Below are 25,828 nucleotides of genomic sequence, written 5' to 3' on the forward strand. Positions count from 1 at the left end.
TTTGTAAAAGAGAAAACTCAAATACATTTGAGAGAAAACTCTTGTAAAGTGAGTTCAGTTTCATGGTCTATTTTTGACACATATCAGCAGTTGCGTTTGTTGTTGGTACCCACTGATATATAACTATTTCGATATTGTTTCAGTAAGTTAAAGACAATCAAGCAGGAGAGATGAATGAAGAGAAAGATGAAAATCAACATTATTAAGTGAGAGGGATAGAGGAAGCAGGGATGTAGTAGAAAGAGAGGGCACTAGAGAGACAGACAGTCCGTGTCAGTGAATCCAAGCCATGTTTTCCTGGCCGCTCTCTGCAGGGGAGATTACTCGGCCTTACTCCAGCCAGGCAAACTCTGTCCCCAGAGAGCTCAGTACTGACTACTGACCAAGCATGGAGGTCCTGCAGCACACTTCCAGCTAACTTCAGAGCAGAGAGCTGATCGGCTGGACCAGTATGCTGGGAGGGGATCCTGTGGAGGAGTGACAGGCAGCAGTTCTCAGGCTGGACGCTGTGTGATACAGTGGGTCCCTTCACCGCCATGGAGTTTGGGAGGTTTCATTCAAAGTACCAAAAACCTTTGCTGCTCATCATGATGACGTTCAAACTGGGTAGGACTCACTGTCTAGGTGTATCAATGTAGGTTATAAAAGGAACAGAAAACCTGTGCGTGCACTTACATGTGTGAGTATTGATGTGGAAAGTAGTAATGTGAAAATGTGTGTACACCATGTGTGTGTGTGTGTGTGCGCATGTGTGTGTGCCTGTGTGTGTGTGTGTGCGCGCGTGTGTGTGTATGTGTGTGTGTGTGCGTGTGTGTGTGTGTGTGTGTGTGAGTGTAGGGGCGATGTGGACAGAGCTGTAATAGGGAATTAGCAAGGCAGGAGGATGTTACAGGACAAGTGGTGGTAGCCTGCTGGCAGACAGGTTGTTGTAGTTGGTGATAATCTGAACATCTCTGAGTGCAGTATCCCTTCAATAAGTGATTTATTATTTAATGATACGGCTGGTCCTATTTAGAAATTCATTTTAAAGAACCAAGAGACCTGCCCGAAGTAGGCACCAGTCAAACAATTGTTACATATCATACATAACAAAAACAATGGAAACGTATGATATGTCACTGTAATTGACCATCTATTACTATGTAAGACAATAATATAATTGGCTTGAGCACTTATCATGAAGTCATTCATAGATCATAATGAACTATCATAGTGAGATACATGGCTTGTGATATTATTCCCTGATAACCTATGATAGGAGCAGTTAAGACTTGTAAAGAGAAGAAAACAGTGGGGGATGTGGGGTGTGGTGTCATGGGGTACAGTATGTTTTGGGGATATATGTGGGGGATATTTTGAACCCCACCTAATGATGCGTTGACCCATTTTTCCCGCGGCCCTTTGGGAAGTGTCTGAACCTCGTTAAATTGGAAAGACTGACAGGACGGGGTGGCTAGGGCGGATCACATGCAGAGGCCATTGTTTCCCATCACCATGGTGACGGGCTAAGAGTCTGGCCGTAACAGCTTTTTGTCTTAACTTTGAACGGAGGGCCAAGTGTTCTGAGAACTGTGAAAACGAAACACAGTACTTTTAGATTGTATGGCTGATGGAAAAAACAACTGCAATATTGGATCAACCATTGTTGATAGAAAATACTGGATATACTATACTATCAATAATAATACGTTAAACCCACATGAAACACAGACATTTACATCTCTGACTAACATCACAGGATAACTATGACTAAACGTGTCAGAGTGTGTGCTTTTTAAAGCCAAGTATGAATACAATTTTGGACAAAGCACAACACTGGCATGGTATGACTGACAGTCCCCTGTGGAGATAAAATAGAATTCCTCTGACTAATACATTCTTTCACCTTTATTTAACTAGGCAAGTCAATTAAGAACAAATTCTTATTTTCAATGACAGCCTAGGAACAGGGCATTAACTGACTTGTTCAGGGGCAGAACAAAAAGGTTGTACCTTGTCAGCTCGGGAATTCTAACTTGCAACCTTTTGGTTCTTAATCCAACGCTCTAACCACTAGGCTACCCTGCCGCCCCACATGAGTTACGACATGCCGCCACGGGTCCATAATACCCCAAAGTGTGGGTCTCAACTGACATTTGACTTGGAGTATATGTAAAGATTATATTTGGGTAACTTTAGTTTTGGTAACTGTTATCATAGGGCAGAGGAAACAAATGATCCTTATTAAGGACAAACATTAAGCATAACAACTATTAATCATCTCTTATCTACCTCGCTGCTTTCTTCCACACTGTTAGAGGGATGCTCGGACATACTGTTTCATGGCCCAGGAAGCAGGAGTGACATCAGCACAGTGGAATGTTTCAGGGATGAGTGGTCTGGCTGCAGCAGGATAGACCAGTCAGAGACCCCCACTGTCTCAGCCAATCACCACGCTGCTACCTAATCTGATATGGGGTTTAGGTAGTACCAGCTGTTAGCGTACACAGTGCATTATAGTGGGTATACAGCACAGTGCATATTAACAGTTTAGGTAGGTACCATGTCTGGACTGAAGTGTCTCTGGGTCTTGGAAATCACAATACTGTATAAATCCTATCTATTATGATGGTTTGGAGGATGAGAGTGTTTACATGTATCCATATTTAACGCGAATATTAAGGAAACAGAAAACCTGGTCTTTTACACCATGAGTTAAGGGAAGCTTGTGGGTTGATGGGTTGACAGTAGGAGGAAACTGATGAAACGGCGGGTTGCAACGGATGTTCCAGTGTATCTGGGGGTGTCAGGGGATTAGTGAAGAACATACAGTATATCACAAAAGTGAGTACACCCCTCACATTTTTGTAAATATTTGAGTGTGTCTTTTCATGTGACAACACTGAAGAAATGACACTTTGCTACAATGTAAAGTAGTGAGTGTACAGCTGGTATAACAGTGTAAATGTGCTGTCCCCTCAAAATAACTCAACACACAGCCATTAATGTCTAAACCGCTGGCAACAAAAGTGAGTACACCCCTAAGTGAAAATGTCCAAATTGGGCCTAATTAGCCATTTTCCCTCCCTGGTGTCATGTGACTCGTTAGTGTTACAAGGTCTCAGGTGTGAATGGGGAGCAGGTGTGTTAAAGTTGGTGTCATCCCTCTCACACTCCCTCATACTGACTGGTCACTAGAAGTTCAACATGGCACCTCATGGCAAAGAACTCTCTGAGGATCTGAAAAACATAATTGTTGCTCTACTTAAAGATGGCCTGGGCTATAAGAAGATTGCCAAGACCCTGAAACTGAGCTGCAGCACGGTGGCCAAGACCATACAGCGGTTTAATTGGACAGGTTCCACTCAGAACAGGCCTCGCCATAGTCGACCAAAGAAGTTGAGTGCACGTGCTCAGCGTCATATCCTCATATCCAGAGGTTGTCTTTGGGAAATAGACGTATGAGTGCTGCCAGCATTGCTGCAGAGGTTGAAGGGGTGGGGGGTCAGCCTGTCAGTGCTCAGACCATACGCCGTACACTGCATCAAATTGGTCTGCATGGCTGTCGTCCCAGAAGGAAGCCTCTTCTAAAGATGATGCACAAGAAAGCCTGCAAACAGTTTGCTGAAGACAAGCAGACTAAGGACATGGATTACTGGAACCACGTCCTGTGGTCTGATGAGACCAAGATAAACTTATTTGGTTCAGATGGTGTCAAGCGTGTGTGGCGACAACCAGGTGAGGAGTACAAAGACAAGTGTATCTTGCCTACAGTCAAGCATGGTGGTGGGAGTGTCATGGTGTGGGGCTGCATGAGTGCTGCCGGCATTGGGGAGCTATAGTTAATTGAGGGAACCACGAATGCCAACATGTACTGTGACATACTGATGCAGAGCATGATCCCCCCTCCCTTCGGAGACTGGGCCGCAGGGCAGTATTCCAACATGATAACGACCACAAACACACCTCCAAGACGACCACTGCCTTGCTAAAGAAGCTGAGGGTAAAGGTGATGGACTGGCCAAGCATGTCTCCAGACCTAAACCCTATTGAGCATCTGTGGGGCTTCCTCAAACGGAAGGTGGAGGAGTGCAAGGTCTCTAACATCCACCAGCTCCATGATGTCGTCATGGAGGAGTGTAATTTCTTCAGTGTTGTCACATGAAAAGATACAGTGCCTTGCGAAAGTATTCGGCCCCCTTGAACTTTGCGACCTTTTGCCACATTTCAGGCTTCAAACATAAAGATATAAAACTGTATTTTTTTGTGAAGAATCAACAACAAGTGGGACACAATCATGACGTGGAACGACATTTATTGGATATTTCAAACTTTTTTAACAAATCAAAAACTGAAAAATTGGGCGTGCAAAATTATTCAGCCCCTTTACTTTCAGTGCAGCAAACTCTCTCCAGAAGTTCAGTGAGGATCTCTGAATGATCCAATGTTGACCTAAATGACTAATGATGATAAATACAATCCACCTGTGTGTAATCAAGTCTCCGTATAAATGCACCTGCACTGTGGTAGTCTCAGAGGTCCGTTAAAAGCGCAGAGAGCATCATGAAGAACAAGGAACACACCAGGCAGGTCCGAGATACTGTTGTGAAGAAGTTTAAAGCCGGATTTGGATACAAAAATATTTTCCAAGCTTTAAACATCCCAAGGAGCACTGTGCAAGCGATAATATTGAAATGGAAGGAGTATCAGACCACTGCAAATCTACCAAGACCTGGCCGTCCCTCTAAACTTTCAGCTCATACAAGGAGAAGACTGATCAGAGATGCAGCCAAGAGGCCCATGATCATTCTGGATGAACTGCAGAGATCTACAGCTGAGGTGGGAGACTCTGTCCATAGGACAACAATCAGTCGTATATTGCACAAATCTGGCCTTTATGGAAGAGTGGCAAGAAGAAAGCCATTTCTTAAAGATATCCATAAAAAGTGTAGTTTAAAGTTTGCCACAAGCCACCTGGGAGACACACCAAACATGTGGAAGAAGGTGCTCTGGTCAGAGGAAACCAAAATTTAACTTTTTGGCAACAATGCAAAACGTTATGTTTGGCGTAAAAGCAACACAGCTGAACACACCATCCCCACTGTCAAACATGGTGGTGGCAGCATCATGGTTTGGGCCTGCTTTTCTTCAGCAGGGACAGGGAAGATGGTTAAAATTGATGGGAAGATGGATGGAGCCAAATACAGGACCATTCTGGAAGAAAACCTGATGGAGTCTGCAAAAGACCTGAGACTGGGACGGAGATTTGTCTTCCTACAAGACAATGATCCAAAACATAAAGCAAAATCTACAATGGAATGGTTCAAAAATAAACATATCCAGGTGTTAGAATGGCCAAGTCAAAGTCCAGACCTGAATCCAATCGAGAATCTGTGGAAAGAACTGAAAACTGCTGTTCACAAATGCTCTCCATCCAACCTCACTGAGCTCGAGCTGTTTTGCAAGGAGGAATGGGAAAAAATGTCAGTCTCTCGATGTGCAACACTGATAGAGACATACCCCAAGCGACTTACAGCTGTAATCGCAGCAAAAGGTGGCGCTACAAAGTATTAACTTAAGGGGGCTGAATAATTTTGCACGCCCAATTTTTCAGTTTTTGATTTGTTAAAAAAGTTTGAAATATCCAAGAAATGTTGTTCCACTTCATGATTGTGTCCCACTTGTTGTTGATTCTTCACAAAAAAAATACAGTTTTATATCTTTATGATTGAAGCCTGAAATGTGGCAAAAGGTCGCAAAGTTCAAGGGGGCCGAATACTTTCGCAAGGCACTGTATACTCAAATATTTATAAAAATGTGAGGGGTGTACTCACTTTTGTGATATACTGTATATGGTGTTTGGAACATGCACTAGATATTATAGCAGGGGAAGAAGACTGTGGCTAACAACAAGTGGATTGTGACACACAGCAACCAGTACTGTAGATCTATTGAGTGGAAATGAATGATCAGTGGTCACTAACACTTGTCATGGAGAGCAACAGCCAGAGTGTGCTGGCTTTTGCCAACAATCAGACACCTGATTCAGCGAATCTAGGTAATGATCAGTTGATTCATTGAATCAAGTGCTGGACTGGATCAAAAGCCTGCCCATCCTACAGCTCCCGAGCACTATGGGTGGTCACATTATATTAGGGAAACAGGTGTGAGTTGGAGGTATTAGGGGTGTGACAGGAGGGTTATAGAGGTGTTAAAGGGCTGGGGGCATGGCAGTAATAGGTACAGTGGGTGCTACAGTGGATAGAGGGACAATGTGATGTAATACTAAGCTGTGAGTGAGTCAAGTAAGGAAACAACACACACGTAGACATATAGTAAAAATCCCTGCTAACACTCATTGTTAAATACCGTATAAACTATACTAGTATATTGAATAACTCAGAAGCTATATATCTGTGTTCATTAAGTAGAGCTTTAGCAATCTAATCAAATCAGGATTTAAGACAACGTTCCATAAACGTAATAGGAACATGTATTCAAGTATGAAAGCATTCCACAGTTTTATCCCCCTCATATTCAAATATTTTAGCACTGTACGCTTATTATTTCTACTTATGACAGAAGGAATATTCTTCAACAACTACAGCAGCAAATCTAACCAGCGTCAAACAGCCTGTGATTATTAAACTACCTGTTGCGGTGTGTATTAAGATGACCCATGGGGTCAAGTTTAGGTTAGATTAGTAGTGTTCAGGGTGAAGGGAACTGTCAATGATGAAGCCTCAGGTGACAACTGCTCACACACTGAGTGTGCAATACGTTTACTCCTAACACCATCTGCTGTGTTCACTTTAAGTCCAGACTAGAGAGAGAGGGAAGTGTTTTTAAAAAAACGTTTCATTAAGAAAGTGCTCTGTAAGTGCCTCAAAAGCAGAGACAAAGGGAGAGGTCAAAGGTATCTGGTGTATTGGCCTACTAATGGGCTCATAAGAAATAATTGGTAATCTCACTGGTAATACTTCACCAGGGTAATGGACTGGTAATACTTCACCAGGGTAATGGACTGGTAATACTTCACCAGGGTAATGGACTGGTAATACTTCACCAGGGTAATAGACTGGTAATACTTCACCAGGGTAATAGACTGGTAATACTTCACCAGGGTAATGGACTGGTAATACTTCACCAGGGTAATGGACTGGTAATACTTCACCAGGATAATGGACTGGTAATTCTTCACCAGGATAATGGACTGGTAATACTTCACCAGGATAATGGACTGGTAATACTTCACCAGGGTAATAGACTGTTAATACTTCACCAGGGTAATGGACTGGTAATACTTCACCAGGGTAATGGACTGGTAATACTTCACCAGGGTAATGGACTGGTAATACTTCACCAGGGTAATAGACTGGTAATACATCAACAGGGTAATGGACTGGTAATACTTCACCAGGGTAATGGACTGGTAATACTTCACCAGGGTAATAGACTGGTAATACATCACCAAGGTAATAGACCTATAATACATCACCAGGGTAATGGACTGGTAATACTTCACCAGGGTAATGGACTGGTAATACTTCACCAGGGTAATGGACTGGTAATACTTCACCAGGGTAATGGACTGGTAATACTTCACCAGGATAATGGACTGGTAATACTTCACCAGGGTAATGGACTGGTAATACTTCACCAGGATAATGGACTGGTAATACTTCACCAGGGTAATGGACTGGTAATACTTCACCAGGGTAATGGACTGGTAATACTTCACCAGGGTAATGGACTGGTAATACTTCACCAGGGTAATGGACTGGTAATACTTCACCAGGGTAATAGACTGGTAATACTTCACCAGGGTAATGGACTGGTAATACTTCACCAGGGTAATGGACTGGTAATACTTCACCAGGGTAATGGACTGGTAATACTTCACCAGGGTAATGGACTGGTAATACTTCACCAGGGTAATGGACTGGTAATACTTCACCAGGGTAATGGACTGGTAATACTTCACCAGGGTAATGGACTGGTAATACTTCACCAGGGAAATGGACTGGTAATACTTCACCAGGGTAATGGACTGGTAATACTTCACCAGGGTAATGGACTGGTAATACTTCACCAGGGTAATGGACTGGTAATACTTCACCAGGGTAATGGACTGGTAATACTTCACCAGGATAATGGACTGGTAATACTTCACCAGGATAATGGACTGGTAATACTTCAACAGGGTAATAGACTGGTAATACTTCACCAGGGTAATGGACTGGTAATACTTCACCAGGGTAATGGACTGGTAATACTTCACCAGGGTAATAGACTGGTATTACTTCACCAGGGTAATGGACTGGTAATACTTCACCAAGGTAATAGACTGGTAATACATCACCAGGGTAATGGACTGGTAATACTTCACCAGGGTAATGGACTGGTAATACTTCACCAGGGTAATGGACTGGTAATACTTCACCAGGGTAATGGACTGGTAATACTTCACCAGGATAATGGACTGGTAATACTTCACCAGGGTAATGGACTGGTAATACTGGACTGGTAATACTTCACCAGGATAATGGACTGGTAATACTTCACCAGGATAATGGACTGGTAATACTTCACCAGGATAATGGACTGGTAATACTTCACCAGGATAATGGACTGGTAATACTTCAACAGGGTAATAGACTGGTAATACATCACCAGGGTAATGGACTGGTAATACTTCACCAGGGTAATGGACTGGTAATACTTCACCAGGGTAATGGACTGGTAATACTTCACCAGGGTAATAGACTGGTAATACTTCACCAGGGTAATAGACTGGTAATACTTCACCAGGGTAATAGACTGGTAATACTTCACCAGGGTAATAGACTGGTAATACTTCACCAGGGTAATAGACTGGTAATACTTCACCAGGGTAATGGACTGGTAATACTTCACCAGGGTAATGGACTGGTAATACTTCACCAGGGTAATGGACTGGTAATACTTCACCAGGATAATGGACTGGTAATACTTCACCAGCGATTTTCTCACCACAGTTTCATGAAGTTAAAGTTTGAGATTGCTTACATATTTTGAGCTTTCTCATTCATGATAAATACTGAGTTTATTTTCTTTCTTGCCTACAGGTATACTGTGCACAGCAGCAGCAGACAAGTGTCTGTCGGCCCCGTGTCAGAATGGCGGTACGTGTCTCGACCAAATGGGCAACTACACGTGTCTCTGTCCCAGATGGCCAGTCCGCTATATGGGCAAGGACTGTAGGGAGCTGTATGACCCCTGTGTCCACGATGCGCCATGCGCCAACTGTACCAGCACACTGGGCACAGAGGTCTACACCTGCCACTGCCCCGACAACTTCGCAGGGACCAACTGCACACTCAACATCAACATCAAGTGTGAGAGCAACCCATGTAAGGGTGTCAGGTCCCATTGTGTGGACAGGGTGGATAGCTACACCTGCCACTGTCCCCCTGGCTATGGAGGAGATCACTGCCAGGCGAGGGACTGCACTGAGGAGCCGTGCCTCAACGGTGCCACCTGTGTTGACACATCGGATGGGTACCAGTGCCAGTGCGTCCCAGGCTTCCAGGGGAGGGACTGTGAGGAGAACATGGATGACTGTAAGTCACTCCCTTGTCAGAACGGAGCCATCTGTAAAGATGACGTCAACGGATACCAGTGCTTTTGTGTGCCTGGTTTCCAAGGCTACCACTGCGACCTGGACATTAACGAGTGTGTGTCGCGGCCGTGCAAGAACAATGGGACCTGTGTCAATGAGGTGGACCGCTATGAGTGCAAATGTCTGCTAGGGTTCAAAGGTAAGACAGTCTCTCTGTTTGGGTCAATGCAACGTATCCTGCAGTCTTTAGAGTGTGAGGGAATTATCCTCCCTCTTTAACTCAGTGTCTTTAGTTCAGAGTTCACTACTTTGCCAACCTCATATAGAAACTACAAAGTTTTAATCCACCATGTTCAATGTTTCTCTCTAAGCTCTGTAGTTGTTCTCATAGTGAAACCCATCATACAGTATATGAACCTGTGTCTGCGTTGTGTGGCAGGGGTGAACTGTGAAGTGGAGATCGATGAGTGTGAGGAGCAGCCCTGCCAGCATGGAGCCACCTGCCACGACCGTGTGGGCCTGTACACCTGTGAGTGTGTTTCCGGGTACGAGGGCCGTGACTGTGAGCTGGACATTGATGAGTGTGCCAGCGGGCCGTGTCTCAACGAGGGCAACTGTACAGACCTGGTGAACAGGTAAGGTGTCTCCAACTCTCTCTCCTCTCATTGGCTGAATCAGCTGCTTAACCCCAATGTGTCAGTGAGCAGCATGTCAGCCGAGGGATTCCTTCCCGACAGTAAAGTTTAACAGGGCAAGGATAAGGATTACACCGCTTATTCGGATGGTAATTAATCATGCGGTTGGGAAGTGGGGAAAACCTGATAGAGAGCTTCATCAGACCTGGGTGGTGTATCTTGTTAATACAGAGATACGTTAGATTGAAAAAAATACCACATAGGTGGCCTAAAGTGGTCTAGTGGTCTAAGCTTCTTTGAATCCGACCCACTGCTAGTTCACCACCCTCTCTCCTCTATCTTTCCTCTCTACCTCTGTCCTATCCAATAAAACTAAAACATCAAGAGTGGGACTGCCCCACAACAACAACAAAAAATGTGTGAAGGTGGAATTCCACTTTCCATAAGAAAAAATGCCTGTAGATCACAAATTATTCAATGTTAGAAACCTCACAGTTAAGACTGTTTAATGTTTCTACTGGCTGCACTGAGGTCCCAGTGCGTTTTCATGCTTCAAAGATGTCCCAGTCTCACTGAAATGAGCAGGATATAAGGAGCCTCTCTAAGTCTCCTCCTCCTCACTCAGCTATGAGTGTGACTGCAACGGGACAGGCTTCACAGGAGAGGATTGTGAGGTGGACATCTCAGAGTGTGCTTCGGACCCCTGCCAGAATGGAGCCACCTGCCTAGAGGGGGTCAACCAATACGACTGTGTCTGCTGGACAGGTACACACACACACACACACACACACACACACACACACACACACACACACACACACACACACACACACACACACACACACACACACACACACACACACACACACTTCTCACCAAATGAGGGAGTAACAGTCAGCTGTCTGTCATACAGTATCTGCCAAGCCTTCTCTGCACCACAGGAAGTATTACACATGCAGCAGAGGAGGCTGGTGGGAGGAGCTATAGGAGGACAGGCTTACTGTAAAGACTGGAATGGAATTAATGAAGTGGTGTCAAACACAACAAACAAAATATAGAAACCCCATGTTTGACCCTGTTCCATTCATTCCATTTCAGCCATTACAATGAGCCCGTCCTCCTATAGTTCCTCCCACCAGCCTCCTCTGACACGCAGTGATTGTTGTACAATAATATTTGATACGCTGTCTGGCATAAAAACAGAGAGAGAGTGAGAACATCCTAGGTGTCAGGAGTATTTTGAAAAGAAAAGCTGCAGGCGCTTCCATGTAGCCTTTTACAGGAAGGCAAAACCCTTATCTTGGTAAGATTTGGTTCGTGGAGTTTCCCAGACGTAAATCACAGAGATAAAGGGTCAAAGGTATGATACAAGCCTGTGGTTTAGAGGCAAAGAAGGGGGAGTGGTATGAGACATAGCGAGAGACCTATTGAGAGACCTGTAAAGTGTAGTACTGACCGTGGTGTTACACCACACTGCCATCTAGTGTAGAACTGGTGCAGCTGCAGGGCCATGAGCAATAGGAAAACAAAGATGATCCTCAGTACAGAGGATGGAGAGCACATTATAAACACCATCGTTCAAAAATGTTGGGGTCACTTAGAAATGTCCTTGTTTTTGAAAGAAAAGCACATTTTTTGTCCATTAAAATAACATCAAATTGATCAGAAATACAGTGTAGACATTGTTAATTTTGTAATGGCTATTGTAGCTGGAAACGTCAGATTTTTTAATGGAATATCTACATAGGCGTACAGAGGCCCATTATCAGCAACCATCACTTTGTGTTAGCTAATCCGAGATTATCATTTTAAAAGGCAGATTTATCATTAGAAAACACATTTTCAATTATGTTAGCACAGCTGAAAACTGCTGTCCTGATTAAAGAAGCAATTAAACTGGCCTTCTTTAGACTAGTTGAGTATCTGGAGCATCAGCATTTGTGGGTTCGATTACAGGCTCAAAATGACTAGAAACAAATAACTTTTCCCCCCCCTGTTATAATAATGGTGTGTGTGTTGCAGCTTATGAAGGGAAGAACTGTTTAAAATAATGGTGTGTGTGTTGCAGCTTATGAAGGGAAGAACTGTTTAAAATAATGGTGTGTGTGTTGCAGGTTATGAAGGGAAGAACTGTTTAAAATAATGGTGTGTGTGTTGCAGGTTATGAAGGGAAGAACTGTTTAAAATAATGGTGTGTGTGTTGCAGGTTATGAAGGGAAGAACTGTTTAAAATAATGGTGTGTGTGTTGCAGGTTATGAAGGGAAGAACTGTCAGGTGGATATTGATGAGTGTGAGCTGCAGCCCTGTGAGAACGGAGGAGAGTGTTTTCAGCGCTCAGAGCTGCTGCACTACGGGGTGCTGTCTGGACTGGATGACAGGGAGTTCAACTATGAGGAAGCAGCTGGGTTCCTCTGCCACTGTCAGCCTGGGTTTGCTGGTAAGGCAAAGCACTGAAATTCATAGTTAGTGACCTCCCACCCCACTTTAAGTATAGGATCTGATTGAATAGGAATCCTCTGAAATTGCAGTCGATTGCAGTTCATTTGACTTGAGGGTAAGTAATTGAGTAAGTACGTAATGTGTCCTGTCTCTTGCAGGTGAGAGCTGTGAAGAGAATATAGACGAGTGTGAGTCTGCTCCATGTCAGAACGGAGGGAGCTGTGAGGACCTGGTCAACTCATACCAGTGTGACTGTTCACCTGGGTTCACAGGTAAGACTGTCTGTCTATTTCACTGCTCTTAATATACTGTATATCAGAAGATACAATAGAGAGAAGAAATAAATCCCATGCAGTGATATACAGTATATCTCTTTGGATTCACTTGCCTAGCAGTGAGCAAAACAATAATAGGTTAATCCTGCCCCTGCTGATTATTCCTGCTTGTACTGGTCTGCTTGGACATTAGACATCAGTCAAAACAGAGATAAGGAAAAGCAAAGGAAAAGTAAAGGTGGGCTGGAAAACCACCCATGAATAACTCTGAATAACAGATATATTAACTCTGAATAACAGAGTTATTAACTATGAATAACAGAGTTATTAACTATGAATAACAACTATGAATAACAACGCTGCTGCTACTCTCTGTTTATCATATATGCATAGTCACTTTATCTATACATTCATGTACATACTACCTCAATTGCTCCTACCAACCAGTGCTCCCGCACAGTGGCTAACCAGGCTATCTGCATTGTGGCGCACCCACCACCCACCAACCCCTCTTTTAAACTACTGCTACTCTCTGTTCATCATATATGCATAGTCACTTTAACCATATCTACATGTACATACTACCTCAGTCAGCCTGACTAACCGGTGTCTGTTTGTAGCCTCGCTACTTTTATAGCCTCGCTACTGTATATAGCCTGTCTTTTTACTGTTGTTTTATTTCTTTATCTACCTATTGTTCAGGGGCATGACAGTAGAAGAACAACAAAGACCATAAAACCTGGTGCCATATGTCGGTCGTCCTGGCTGGGTATTTAACAGGGGTCTTTCCTCTAGTTCACCAGGGGGAGAGAGAGATTACCACAAAGCCGCTTAAGTCCTATCAACCACTAATTAATAAAAGCAAGCTTGAAAGACCCTCTCATCACAAAAACCAAACCTGTTATCAATTCAAACATAAGGTATTGCGATACTCTTCGTCCTAGGCTATTTGCACAGTAAGCATACTTCCGTATACTGTAACCAGGCACACGTCAAAATAGAGGGGAATAACACATAGGCGCACGTACAGATAGAGTACCCAGAAACTGGTTAAGCTAATTAAATTGAGCCCCCCCTCAACCCAGCCACCTTTGACCCCCCATTTCATCCTATGTCATACTGAGGTTAGTCCAGCATAGTCAAGCTCAGTACAGCCCCTCTGCTCAGAAGCCCATCTCCTGTGATTAGAATGCCGTCTGCCACTAGCCGGCATCCATAACATCGATCAGGAGTGACTGCAGCCCAACATTCCTGTTGTCAGCAGTGACAGGAGCCAGCTGGGTCGTAGGCTTAGAGCCCTGGCTGGGCCTGGCTGCCGAGGGGAGGCTGTATGCAGGCATGAGGGAGGGAGGGAGAGAAGTAGGGTGGGCTGGGCTCGAGTAATCACTTCTGCCTGCCTGGTACAAGTGTATGGACTGTGTGTACGTGTGTGTGTGCATGTGTGAGAGAGAGGGTGCACAAGTTTGATCTCATCTGTGGGACCTGTTTGGCTATATGTGTGTATTTACGGCTCTGGGAGAATGAGGGGGCTACTGCTACTACTGTTGCTAGCTGAATGGTGTGAGCCATGGGGACTGACAGGTAACATTCAAAACTTACTGTGGAGAGAAGGGCTGCTAGGACAGGCTGTGTGTTTATGTGGGGGAGGTAGAGGGCTGGAGGAGGGCAGAAGGAGATTTCTTGTTTTTAACTTGTGGAGAGAGGAGTTTTAGAGGATTTTGCTGATGTGTAAACTTTCATTGCTTACTAAGCATATTGTAGTGCCATTGATTTACTGAATGAATAATCTAGCAACATACCTCAAAGCATTTGTTTTTTTAATACAATTTGACTGTGAACAGAGAGAAGTAGAAACTGGGCTCTCATCCATACCGATATTTAAACTTTCATCAGTCATTTCCTCATTAGTAAAAGGTATAGTCTAGTCAAGTGCTTCCTGGAGAGCCGCGTGCTTGCCAGTGTACTTCCATATCTGATTAACTCATTTGGTTTGGTTAGGGAGACTCTGATAACTCATTTGGTTTGGTTAGGGAGACTCTGATAACTCATTTGGTTTGGTTAGGGAGACTGATAACTCATTTGGTTTAGTTAGGGAGACTCTGATAACTCATTTGGTTTGGTTAGGGAGACTGATAACTCATTTGGTTTGGTTAGGGAGACTGATAACTCATTTGGTTTAGTTAGGGAGACTCTGACAACTCATTTGGTTTGGTTAGGGAGACTCTGATAACTCATTTGGTTTGGTTAGGGAGACTCTGATAACTCATTTGGTTTGGTTAGGGAGACTGATAACTAATTTGGTTTGGTTAGGGAGACTGATAACTAATTTGGTTTGGTTAGGCAGACTGATAACTCATTTGGTTTGGTTAGGCAGACTGATAACTCATTTGGTTTGGTTAGGGAGACTCTGATAACTCATTTGGTTTGGTTAGGGAGACTGATAACTCATTTGGTTTGGTTAGGGAGACTCTGATAACTCATTTGGTTTGGTTAGGGAGACTCTGATAACACATTTGGTTTGGTTAGGGAGACTCTGATAACTCATTTGGTTTGGTTAGGGAGACTGATAACTAATTTGGTTTGGTTAGGGAGACTGATAACTCATTTGGTTTGGTTAGGGAGACTGATAACTAATTTGGTTTGGTTAGGGAGACTCTGATAACTCATTTGGTTTGGTTAGGGAGACTCTGATAACTCATTTGGTTTGGTTAGGCAGACTGATTAACTCATTTGGTTTGGTTAGGGAGACTGATTCACTTATTTGGTTTGGTTTAGGGAGACTGATTAACTCATTTGGTTTGGTTAGGCAGACTGATTAACTCATTTGGTTTGGTTTAGGGAGACTGATTCACTCATTTGGTTTGGTTAGGGAGACTGATAACTAATTTGGTTTGGTTAGGGAGACTCTGATAACTCATTTGGTTTGGTTAGGGAGACTCTGATAACTCATTTGGTTTGGTTAGGCAGACTGATTAACTCATTTGGTTTGGTTTAGGGAGACTGATTAACTCATTTGGTTTGGTTAGGCAGACTGATTAACTCATTTGGTTTGGTTTAGGGAGACTGATTCACTCATTTGGTTTGGTTAGGCAGACTGATTAACTCATTTGGTTTGGTTTAGGGAGACTGATTCACTCATTTGGTTTGGTTAGGCAGACTGATTAACTCATTTGGTTTGGTTTAGGGAGACTGATTCACTCATTTGGTTTGGTTAGGCAGACTGATTAACTCATTTGGTTTGATTAGGGAGACTCTGATTCACTTATTTGGTTTGGTTAGGCAGACTCTGATGAACTAATTTGGTTTGGTTTGTGAGACTCTGATTAACTCATTTGGTTTGGTTTAGGGAGACTGATTAACTCATTGGTTTGGTTTAGGGAGACTGATTAACTCATTTGGTTTGATTAGGGAGACTGATTCACTTATTTGGTTTGGTTAGGCAGACTGATTAACTCATTGGTTTGGTTAGGGAGACGGATTAACTCATTGGTTTGGTTAGGGAGACTTTGATTAACTCATTGGTTTGGTTAGGGAGACTCTGATTCACTTATTTGGTTTGGTTAGGCAGACTCTAATGAACTAATTTGGTTTGGTTTGTGAGACTCTGATTAACTCATTTGATTTGGTTTAGGGAGACTGATTAACTCATTGGTTTGGTTAGGCAGACACTGATTAACTCATTGGTTTGGTTAGGGAGACTGATTAACTCATTGGTTTGGTTAGGGAGACGGATTAACTCATTGGTTTTGTTAGGGAGACTTTGATTAACTCATTGGTTTGGTTAGGGATACTCTGATTAACTCATTGGTTTGCTTAGGGAGACTGATTAACTAATTGCTTTGGTTAGGGAGACTGATTAACTCATTGGTTTGGTTAGGCAGACTGATTAACTAATTGGTTTGGTTAGGGAGACTGATTAACTCATTGGTTTGGTTAGGGAGACTCTGATTAACTCATTGGTTTGGTTAGGGAGACTCTGATTAACTCATTGGTTTGGTTAGGGAGACTCTGATTAACTTATTGGTTTGGTTAGGGAGACTGATTAACTAATTGGTTTGGTTAGGGAGACTCTGATTAACTCATTGGTTTGGTTAGGGAGACTCTGATTAACTCATTGGTTTGGTTAGGGAGACTATGATTAACTCATTGGTTTGGTTAGGGAGACTCTGATTAACTCATTGGTTTGGTTAGGGAGACTCTGATTAACTCATTGGTTTGGTTAGGGAGACTCTGATTAACTCATTGGTTTGGTTAGGGAGACTATGATTAACTCATTGGTTTGGTTAGGGAGACTCTGATTAACTCATTGGTTTGGTTAGGGAGACTCTGATTAACTTATTGGTTTGGTTAGGGAGACTGATTAACTAATTGGTTTGGTTAGGGAGACTCTGATTAACTCATTGGTTTGGTTAGGGAGACTGATTAACTCATTGGTTTGGTTAGGGAGACTGATTAACTAATTGGTTTGGTTAGGGAGACTCTGATTAACTCATTGGTTTGGTTAGGGAGACTCTGATTAACTCATTGGTTTGGTTAGGGAGACTCTGATTAACTCATTGGTTTGGTTAGGGAGACTATGATTAACTTATTGGTTTGGTTAGGGAGACTGATTAACTAATTGGTTTGGTTAGGGAGACTATGATTAACTCATTGGTTTGGTTAGGGAGACTCTGATTAACTCATTGGTTTGGTTAGGGAGACTCTGATTAACTCATTGGTTTGGTTAGGAAGACTCTGATTAACTAATTTGGTTTGGTTAGGCAGACTCTGATTAACTCATTGGTTTGGTTAGGGAGACTGATTAACTCATTGGTTTGGTTAGGGAGACTATGATTAACTCATTGGTTTGGTTAGGGAGACTCTGATTAACTCATTGGTTTGGTTAGGGAGACTGATTAACTCATTGGTTTGGTTAGGGAGACTATGATTAACTCATTGGTTTGGTTAGGGAGACTCTGATTAACTCATTGGTTTGGTTAGGGAGACTCTGATTAACTAATTGGTTTGGTTAGGGAGACTGATTAACTCATTGGTTTGGTTAGGGAGACTGATTAACTCATTGGTTTGGTTAGGGAGACTATGATTAACTCATTGGTTTGGTTAGGGAGACTATGATTAACTCATTGGTTTGGTTAGGGAGACTCTGATTAACTAATTGGTTTGGTTAGGGAGACTGATTAACTCATTGGTTTGGTTAGGGAGACTATGATTAACTCATTGGTTTGGTTAGGGAGACTATGATTAACTCATTGGTTTGGTTAGGGAGACTGATTAACTCATTGGTTTGGTTAGGGAGACCCGTAGGCTCCTGTTGAATCTCACAGTGTGGCTGTGGGACAGTCCTGTGTGGCAGAGAAATACATAACCATACCCCTATCCAACATGAAAAAACGAATGGTGTGTTATGTTGTCATTCCAGGTATGAACTGCGAGGTAGACATTGACGAGTGTGAGAGCGAGCCCTGTCAGAACGGCGGGTCCTGCAAGGACGCCGCCAACTCCTACACCTGCAACTGTGTGACGGCGGGTCCAGGGGAGGAGCCATGGGGTGGCCATAACTGTGACGTCCGTCTGATTGGCTGCAGGGAACACCTGTGTGAGAACGGAGCCACGTGTGTGCCCATCCTAAGCCAAGAAGTGCACAGTGGGGAAGATGGGGATGAACAAGAGCATGACCACACCTGCCTCTGTCACCCTGGCTTCACTGGGAAGCACTGCAGCATTCCCACCACCTTCTCCTTCAACAGAGAGGGGTATGTCCTTATCCAGCTCCCTCCTACAGCTAACAGGACCAGTAGAGGGATTGACCCCCAGCACCACCACCACCACTATGGGATCCACATCCAGCTGCGCTTCAGAACCACCCTGGATGAAATGCTGCTGTTCTACAGAGGGGCTGAGGACTACAGTGTGTCCCTGGAGATTGTGGGGGGCCATATCCATGCTAGAGCTGGATCAGGGAAGGAGCTACAGGCCACCTACCATCTCCCTGTCAATGACGGAGACTGGCATGAGGCCAAAGTGACCATGGATGAGAAGCTGGTGCTGATGGTGAAAGGACCAGGTTGTGACAATGACGGGGGATGCACAGTGGAGGACGAAGGACACAACCAACTCATCTTCTTCCAACCTGGATCATTCCCCCAGGTCTATGTGGGTGGGGCCCCCCAGAAGTATTTGGACAACACAGAGAGTAGGAAGGGTTTCATTGGCTGCATGGAGGATCTACAGGTTGACCACCAGCTGCTACTGCCTCAGGATATCTCTCCAGAGCACGTCCAAGACATGGAGCTGGGCTGCAACAAGACCGACTGGTGTCATCCTGATCCTTGCCATCATCGTGGGCATTGTATTGACCTGTGGACTAGCTTCAGCTGTGAGTGTGATCGACCCTATCACGGCTCCCTGTGTGAAGAAGGTAAGAACTGTTATACCTTTTAGAACATTACTTTACTTTACATTTGACACATTTTCAAATATTGCTTTTCAAATTATGACAACTGCAGACACCAGGCGCTGACAATGTATTGTCATTTAAAGGGGGTTACGTGTGTCTCCTCAACTTACAGCCAGTTCCCTTCAGCTACACAGGTTTGTACAGGTTTTGAAGTTCACACTGAAAGTATTGCTTTTTGTTGCTTGCCTCAGAATACCCCTCATGGACATTCAGTAATGAAGACACTGTGAGCTATGCTGCCTTCAACATCAACCAAACGGACGGGGAGAACTTCAACATCTCCTTCTTCCTGCGCTCTCTGAAGCCTAGCGGCCTGCTCCTCCAGCTGCGGAGAGGGAGGAGGGCCTACCTCACCCTGTACCTGCGGGAGGGAACCCTGGTCTTCAACAGCCCCCCCACCACCCTGTTCTCTAACGGTACCTACATCACCAGCGGACAGAGCGAGCTGGTCACTGTGGTGGTACGCCAGGGTCAGGTAGGGTTCAGTCAGGGTGGGACACAGTTATCCCTGGGGCGGGTGAGGATGGAGCAGGGGGACGTGGTGTACATGGGGGGTCTGCCACCGGGGGAGTCCACTGCCCCCTGGGGAGGTCACTTCAAAGGCTGCTTACAGGACATCACTCTGGACCACATGCATCTGTACCTACACCTCCCAGAGGAGGAGTGCCACACCCACGAAACGTTCGAGTGCTACATCCCTCAAAAATCGGAGAACATGTTGGATGGCTGTGTCAGTGATGAGGCATGCAAGGTAACGTCAATAACACCTTTACACTTAAGATATGTTCTGCTGTAACTGTAGGAAACTGCCACAAGAGCTGTCTAGATTTCTCAGGTGAGGGTCCTGACAAAGACTTTTCAGTTCACTCTTTGTAACAGACACTAATATCTATGTCCTCCTCAGGCTGGTCCCTGTCAGAACGGAGGAACGTGCACAGTCACCTGGAATGACTTTGAGTGCACCTGTCCCATGAACTTCTCTGGCAGGCGATGTGATACACGCGTGTGGTGTGTCAGCGACCCCTGTGTCGTGGGCAGCCAGTGTGTGGATCTAGTTGACGGTTACGAGTGTGAGTGGATTTTTTGGGATCGTATACATTATCTCTCTCCCTTTCTCTCTACTACAGTATCTTTCTCGGCACAGACACACGCACAAACAAAATAGCGAACACCTTACCAAAAGGTGTGTCACTGTATTCAATTGCCTTATTAATATACTGCTGTTCCACCAGGCCTCACTAACGCCACCTTTGAGAGCAACGCTCTGCAGTTCACAGCTAATGGCTCGCTGGTTGCCACGGTGACCAGTGTCTCCATGGATATACGTACTCGGGAGGAGAACGGCGTGCTGCTGCGGGCCACTAACGGAGCAGAGGTCTTCTGTCTGGGTTTGCTCAACTCCTCCCTGCTGGTCAAACTACTGAGCGGCAACAGCCTGGAGCTACAGGCCTTCACCAGCGACCTGCCCATCTCAGACGGGGCCTGGCACCACCTCCACCTGGCCATGACAGACCCCCTGCAGCCTGTGTCCCGCTGGCGCCTCACTGTGGACGGGCGCAGGGCTGGCAGCACCATGGGCACGGCCGGGCACCTCAACTTCCTCAACAACACCACCGTGTGGCTGGCAGAGAACTACACAGGCTGTCTGGGAGAGGTGAGGGTGGGAGGAGTCTACCTACCTCTGTTGGACAACCAAGATGCCCCCCAGGCAGCCCGGTTTATCAGACAGGGGGGGCAGGAGAACAAGATGGGGTGTGTTGGTACTGATGTGTGTCAGTACCAGCCCTGCCTCAACCAGGGCACCTGCCAGGACCTCTGGAACCTGTTCAACTGCAGCTGTTCCCCGGGCTGGGAGGGAGAGTTCTGCCAGAGGGACACAGACGAGTGTGCCTCAGGCCCCTGTGCCCACGGCACCTGCACAGACCTGCTGGCAAACTACCAGTGTGAGTGTCACAAAGGATGGGGGGGCAGGGACTGTGAGGAGGAGGTGGATGACTGCCTGGAGCACAGCTGTTTGAACGGTGGCTCCTGCCTAGATGGGACGGGTACCTACCAGTGTGTCTGCCCCCCTGGATACACCGGCCGCCGCTGCCAGTGAGTACCACAAACTATAACCAGGGCATGTTCCTGTTCAATAATCACTGTGTATGTGTGTCTACGTATTCAGTATGTATAGACGTTGTAATGACTGTATTTTGTGTATCCTACAGATGGAGATTCCCTCCACAGCAGTGTGATGAAGAGACGCAGTGTGACAACGGTGGGGTCTGCGTGGATGGGATCTGGGGTACCAACTGCACCTGCAAACCTGGTTACACTGGAGACTGGTGAGATCACTAACCTATCCAATTTTCCATAGAAAATACATGGGCCGCGTTCCCGGAGACTAACATTTTATTGGACTAAGAAGGACTAAAAAGCATGCTAAATGGACTAGGCTTAACCTGTGTCCGGTAGCCCGGCTCTATAAGTCTACAGTTTAAAAGCTGAGCATGTCAGTGGGACTGTAAAAGGCTCCTATTGTATGTACAGAGAGCTGTCGTTCCTGCTGAGGTGTCAGTGTCGTGTTGACCCCCCCCTTGTGTTCTCTCCCAGGTGTGAGGCAGAGATAGATGAGTGTGAGTCCAGACCCTGTCTCAACGGTGCTACCTGCCTGGACCGACTCAGCAGCTTTCAGTGTGTGTGTGTGCCGGGCTTCAGCGGCACACAGTGTGAAAGCAATGTAAGGCACCCTATATCTCCACTGATCACACTCAGTAACTGACCGTCTGTGCGTGACGACATACTGTCAGTACATTTATTACAGTAGACTGTGTAGTGATAATATACGTTGAGTATCCAAAGCTTTTACACAGACCAGATTGGATCAAAGAGGCTGATGTATTAAAACAATTTAAGCTGCAGTTCGTCTAATCTGAGTAATAAGGTACTAATAAGTAATAACAAGGTCATAATAAGTCATACTTAAATGTCCTGCTCTCACCCCTCTGTAGAGACAGGAGCAGAGGCAGCGTGTGCCCTGGCTGGTGGTGGCCATCCCTCTGGCCAGCCTGTGTGTGCTGCTGGCTGTGGTGGCCCTGGTGTTCATGGTGCTGACCGCACGCAAGAAGCGCCAGTCGGAGGGCACCTACAGCCCCAGCGCCCAGGAGGTGGCAGGGGCACGGCTGGAGATGGGCAGTGTACTCAAAGTGCCTCCCGAGGAGAGGCTCATATGAGCCCCACACACAACAGCAACACACACTACCTTCACTCGGCTACAGGTCGGACACCTAGCCTCCCTGGCACAACACACAACCAGACACAGGCAAGGGCTGGTCAGACTCACTAAGAGGTGTCCAGCGTGTGAAAGGTCACCAGTGGTGTGGACATGTGCCCTCACAGTGATGCCACCGCCACACTGCTGCTGCTGGGTCATGGGGTTGGGGGTGATTCAACCCGGAACTAATCTCTTTATAGAAAGAGGTGACGTGGTGTGTCTGAGCCGCAGAGAAGGGCAGGATAGAAGATGAAAGAGCTCTCGTCTCCCCAGGACTTGAGCACTGCTGTCGGGTTGAGTCTAATCAGCTAGTCCCCTCCCTGGAGCGATGAACCATACTGGACTCCAGTGTCTCTCTATACAATAGCTACCCGTGTACATTCTGTACCCCACATTGATTATGTGTGAGTTCACTCTAATGACCATTTTGATGGTAAAACATTGTATTTTTGTCTGGATGTGCAGTTAACAATTAACAGGCAATGCACTATACCAATAATGTTCTTTCCGACTCCGTGTAAATACTGTAATGGTCTTATTTCTAAATCAATGATGTGTTTTTTTGTTCATGTCGTTGTCTTGTGCAAATGTATGAGGTGCTCCTAAAACTCGAACTCATAGAAAGTGGATTGAGACCACTTAAATGCTATCAGCCATCTCAAACTCTGATGCCACAGTATTCAGACAGGATACATTTACCCAAACCTACACTCCTGTCAGTCTCTTATTCTATCCTCACCAGAGCCACTACTTAACCAGCCAAGTGATCAATGGACGTTTTCACTGTCCACCGGAGGTGCTGAAGCTAGATATTGTGCTCTAGTTCTTTTCTGTAACTATGGATGATGTACCACATGCTTATACTGTAACTAAGCTGAATGAAAGCAACACCTAATTAGCTTGAAATGAAGTTTATGCAACCCCACACTAAAGGCAAGTAATTGAAAGATAGTTAATGAGTTCCACATGACTTTATGAATAAGTTTGTATGTGCCTTCCTTACAGAATGGATGGAATGCTGAGAAACACAACATTTGACTCTTGTACATTCTACATTGGATATGGTATCTATCTATATGTTGATTTTTGTGTGGCCCTATCTAAAATACAGTTGACTGGAGGGAACTATATGTTGTCTCAAAGGAAAACTCACTGTGATGATCGTGTTGACGTCTGTGTGGAGTGCTGTAGAGCAGTATGACAGACCGACAAAGAGACAGAGCAGGTTTCTGTTTGAGCTCGGTCGGTCCTCCCCCTCCACTTCCTGCAGGGCTATGTGATGCAGTACAATCCAGGGAGACATGTACTGACAATTCACTGATGTTAGCGCTGCTCCAGTGTTGGATTATACAGAGTACATTCCAGGGTTGGGATCAACTACAGTCAATTCACAAAGTGAACATTGCCCAGTGAATTGTCAATTGAAAACTGAATTGACCCCAACGCTGGGACACTCTGGATTCGCATCTACAACAGGGGATAGATTGGACTGATCTGGATTTGAGTTCTGAATAGTATGGTAGGAGCTTACACTCGTCTCAGGCAGTACAAACTACAATGTAACGAACAGCAAGGTATGCTGGGTAGGCTACACTGGTATGTATAGGGAGTATTTTGTGATTATTCTGGAAAATGTGATTGGGTAGCAACACTGTAACATGATGCAATTGTAAACAGTGTGATTTATTCAAAACTCTAAAGTTTCTATTGGATGTCAACAGTTAAACTGATGCAAAAGAGAATGATAATTAAAGCAACACCATGAAATGAATGACTGGACTTACTGTGCATGGTTTTGTTTGTAACTAGATCAAATGCGGTAAGAATTTGTCTGACAAAGGATAGCAAGTCAACACAGTTACCCCATAAGTGTTTGACTATCTGTTTGTTCAATAGAATTTGCAATTCGGTGTCTTTCACAATGCTTCTGAAGGGATCTCCTCCCACAGTCCCGTAGGAGCGTTCTGTCTGCGTACCACGAGGGAAGGAAGGAGTTTATGTTTGCAACGCCCGCATAGAATTGAAAAAATAAACTGAATAGAAATACAGTATCTCACCAGACGACTTCTGTTTCTTCTCATAACATAACACACCCACGGGCTGGAAATTGTCCTCTCTCTCTCTCTCTCTCTCTCTCTCTCTCTCTCTCTCTCTCTCTCTCTCTCTCTCTCTCTCTCTCTCTCTCTCTCTCTCTCTCTCTCTCTCTCTCTCTCTCTCTCTCTCTCTCTCTCTCTCTCTCTCTCTCTCTCTCTCTCTCTCTATATATATATATATATATATAGAATACTGTATGATTCCAGTTCTGTTATTAGCTCACTGATCCAAGGGAATGTGAACTGGCCTGTGATATTGAAACAGAGGGACCCATCCGGTCCAAGATGAGAATTCAAAATGAAATCTTCTCTGCTGAGATAATATGAGAACAAATGAGGGAAGGACACTAGAATGATTTCCCTCATCCTTCTGGAGTAGAAAAAAACCCAAGGCTCTTACTGTCCCTCCCCAGGAGTGGGGCTGGCACAGAGGGTCACAGCCAGGATAAGGGCCAGACATAGAGGGGAAGCCTGAACAATACAAGCACTTCAACACCAAGAGAGAGAAACCCACAGGAGGGAGTGTTGCGCTAAGAAGAGATATTTGGGAAGAACTAGTTTTGCTGCATATATAGCACAGGAGGCTGCTGAGGGGAGGACGGCTGGAACGGAAACCATGTGTTTGATGTATTCGATACCATTCCACTCATTCCACTCCAGCCATTACCACGAGCCCATCCTCCCCAATTAATGTGTCATCAGCTTCCTGTGATATACAGTATTGCAGTTTGCTAGAAAAAAATACACAGAGTTGTACACTGGATATAAAAGCTCCCAGTAATTTATTGGGTAAACCACCAGCATTTCAGCAAAAATAAAACACAGTGACGCTAAAACGCTGGTGGTTTACCCAACACTGGTAGCTTGTATGTACAGTGTGCAACACTCTTCATTTATCTCTAAAGAATACAGTTTACTCACCGTTAGTCAGCACCTCTACCAAGTTTTGGGGGGGTGTGCTTCAGACCATGCTTTTTATTAGAGTATATAGTGTTGCTGACAAAGGTGCTCAGGTTACGATGATGTGATAAAGTGGGAACAATTATGGAGGCTGAATATCATTCAGCCTTAATATAATTCAGTTTACAGACA

The 25,828-nt window shown here is 44.8% G+C and overlaps 1 protein-coding gene across 2 annotated transcripts; it reads left to right on the plus strand.

The window, feature by feature from the left end:
• Positions 1-358: 358 nt before the first annotated feature.
• LOC110535852 (protein crumbs homolog 1) lies at positions 359-24,414 on the plus strand. Of its 2 annotated transcripts, XM_090190397.1 has the most exons (13): positions 359-606; positions 9,087-9,779; positions 10,020-10,215; positions 10,841-10,980; positions 12,468-12,653; positions 12,814-12,927; positions 18,350-19,348; positions 19,579-20,138; positions 20,292-20,457; positions 20,620-21,481; positions 21,598-21,714; positions 21,983-22,109; positions 22,381-24,414. In XM_090190397.1, the coding sequence occupies exons 1-13, from the start codon at positions 537-539 to the stop codon at positions 22,600-22,602; spliced, it is 4,452 nt and encodes a 1,483-aa protein (XP_090046523.1). In that variant the 5' UTR covers positions 359-536; the 3' UTR covers positions 22,603-24,414. The 2 variants fall into 2 exon arrangements, with proteins under 2 accessions (XP_090046523.1, XP_090046524.1); XM_090190398.1 differs by lacking the exons at positions 359-606; positions 9,087-9,779; positions 10,020-10,215; ... (1 more) ...; positions 12,468-12,653; positions 12,814-12,927 and adding an exon at positions 14,316-14,511.
• Positions 24,415-25,828: the final 1,414 nt, after the last annotated feature.

Source organism: Oncorhynchus mykiss, chromosome 11 (assembly GCF_057628025.1).
Source record: "Oncorhynchus mykiss isolate SJ-2025 chromosome 11, ASM5762802v1, whole genome shotgun sequence".
Classification (NCBI taxonomy): domain Eukaryota; kingdom Metazoa; phylum Chordata; class Actinopteri; order Salmoniformes; family Salmonidae; genus Oncorhynchus; species Oncorhynchus mykiss.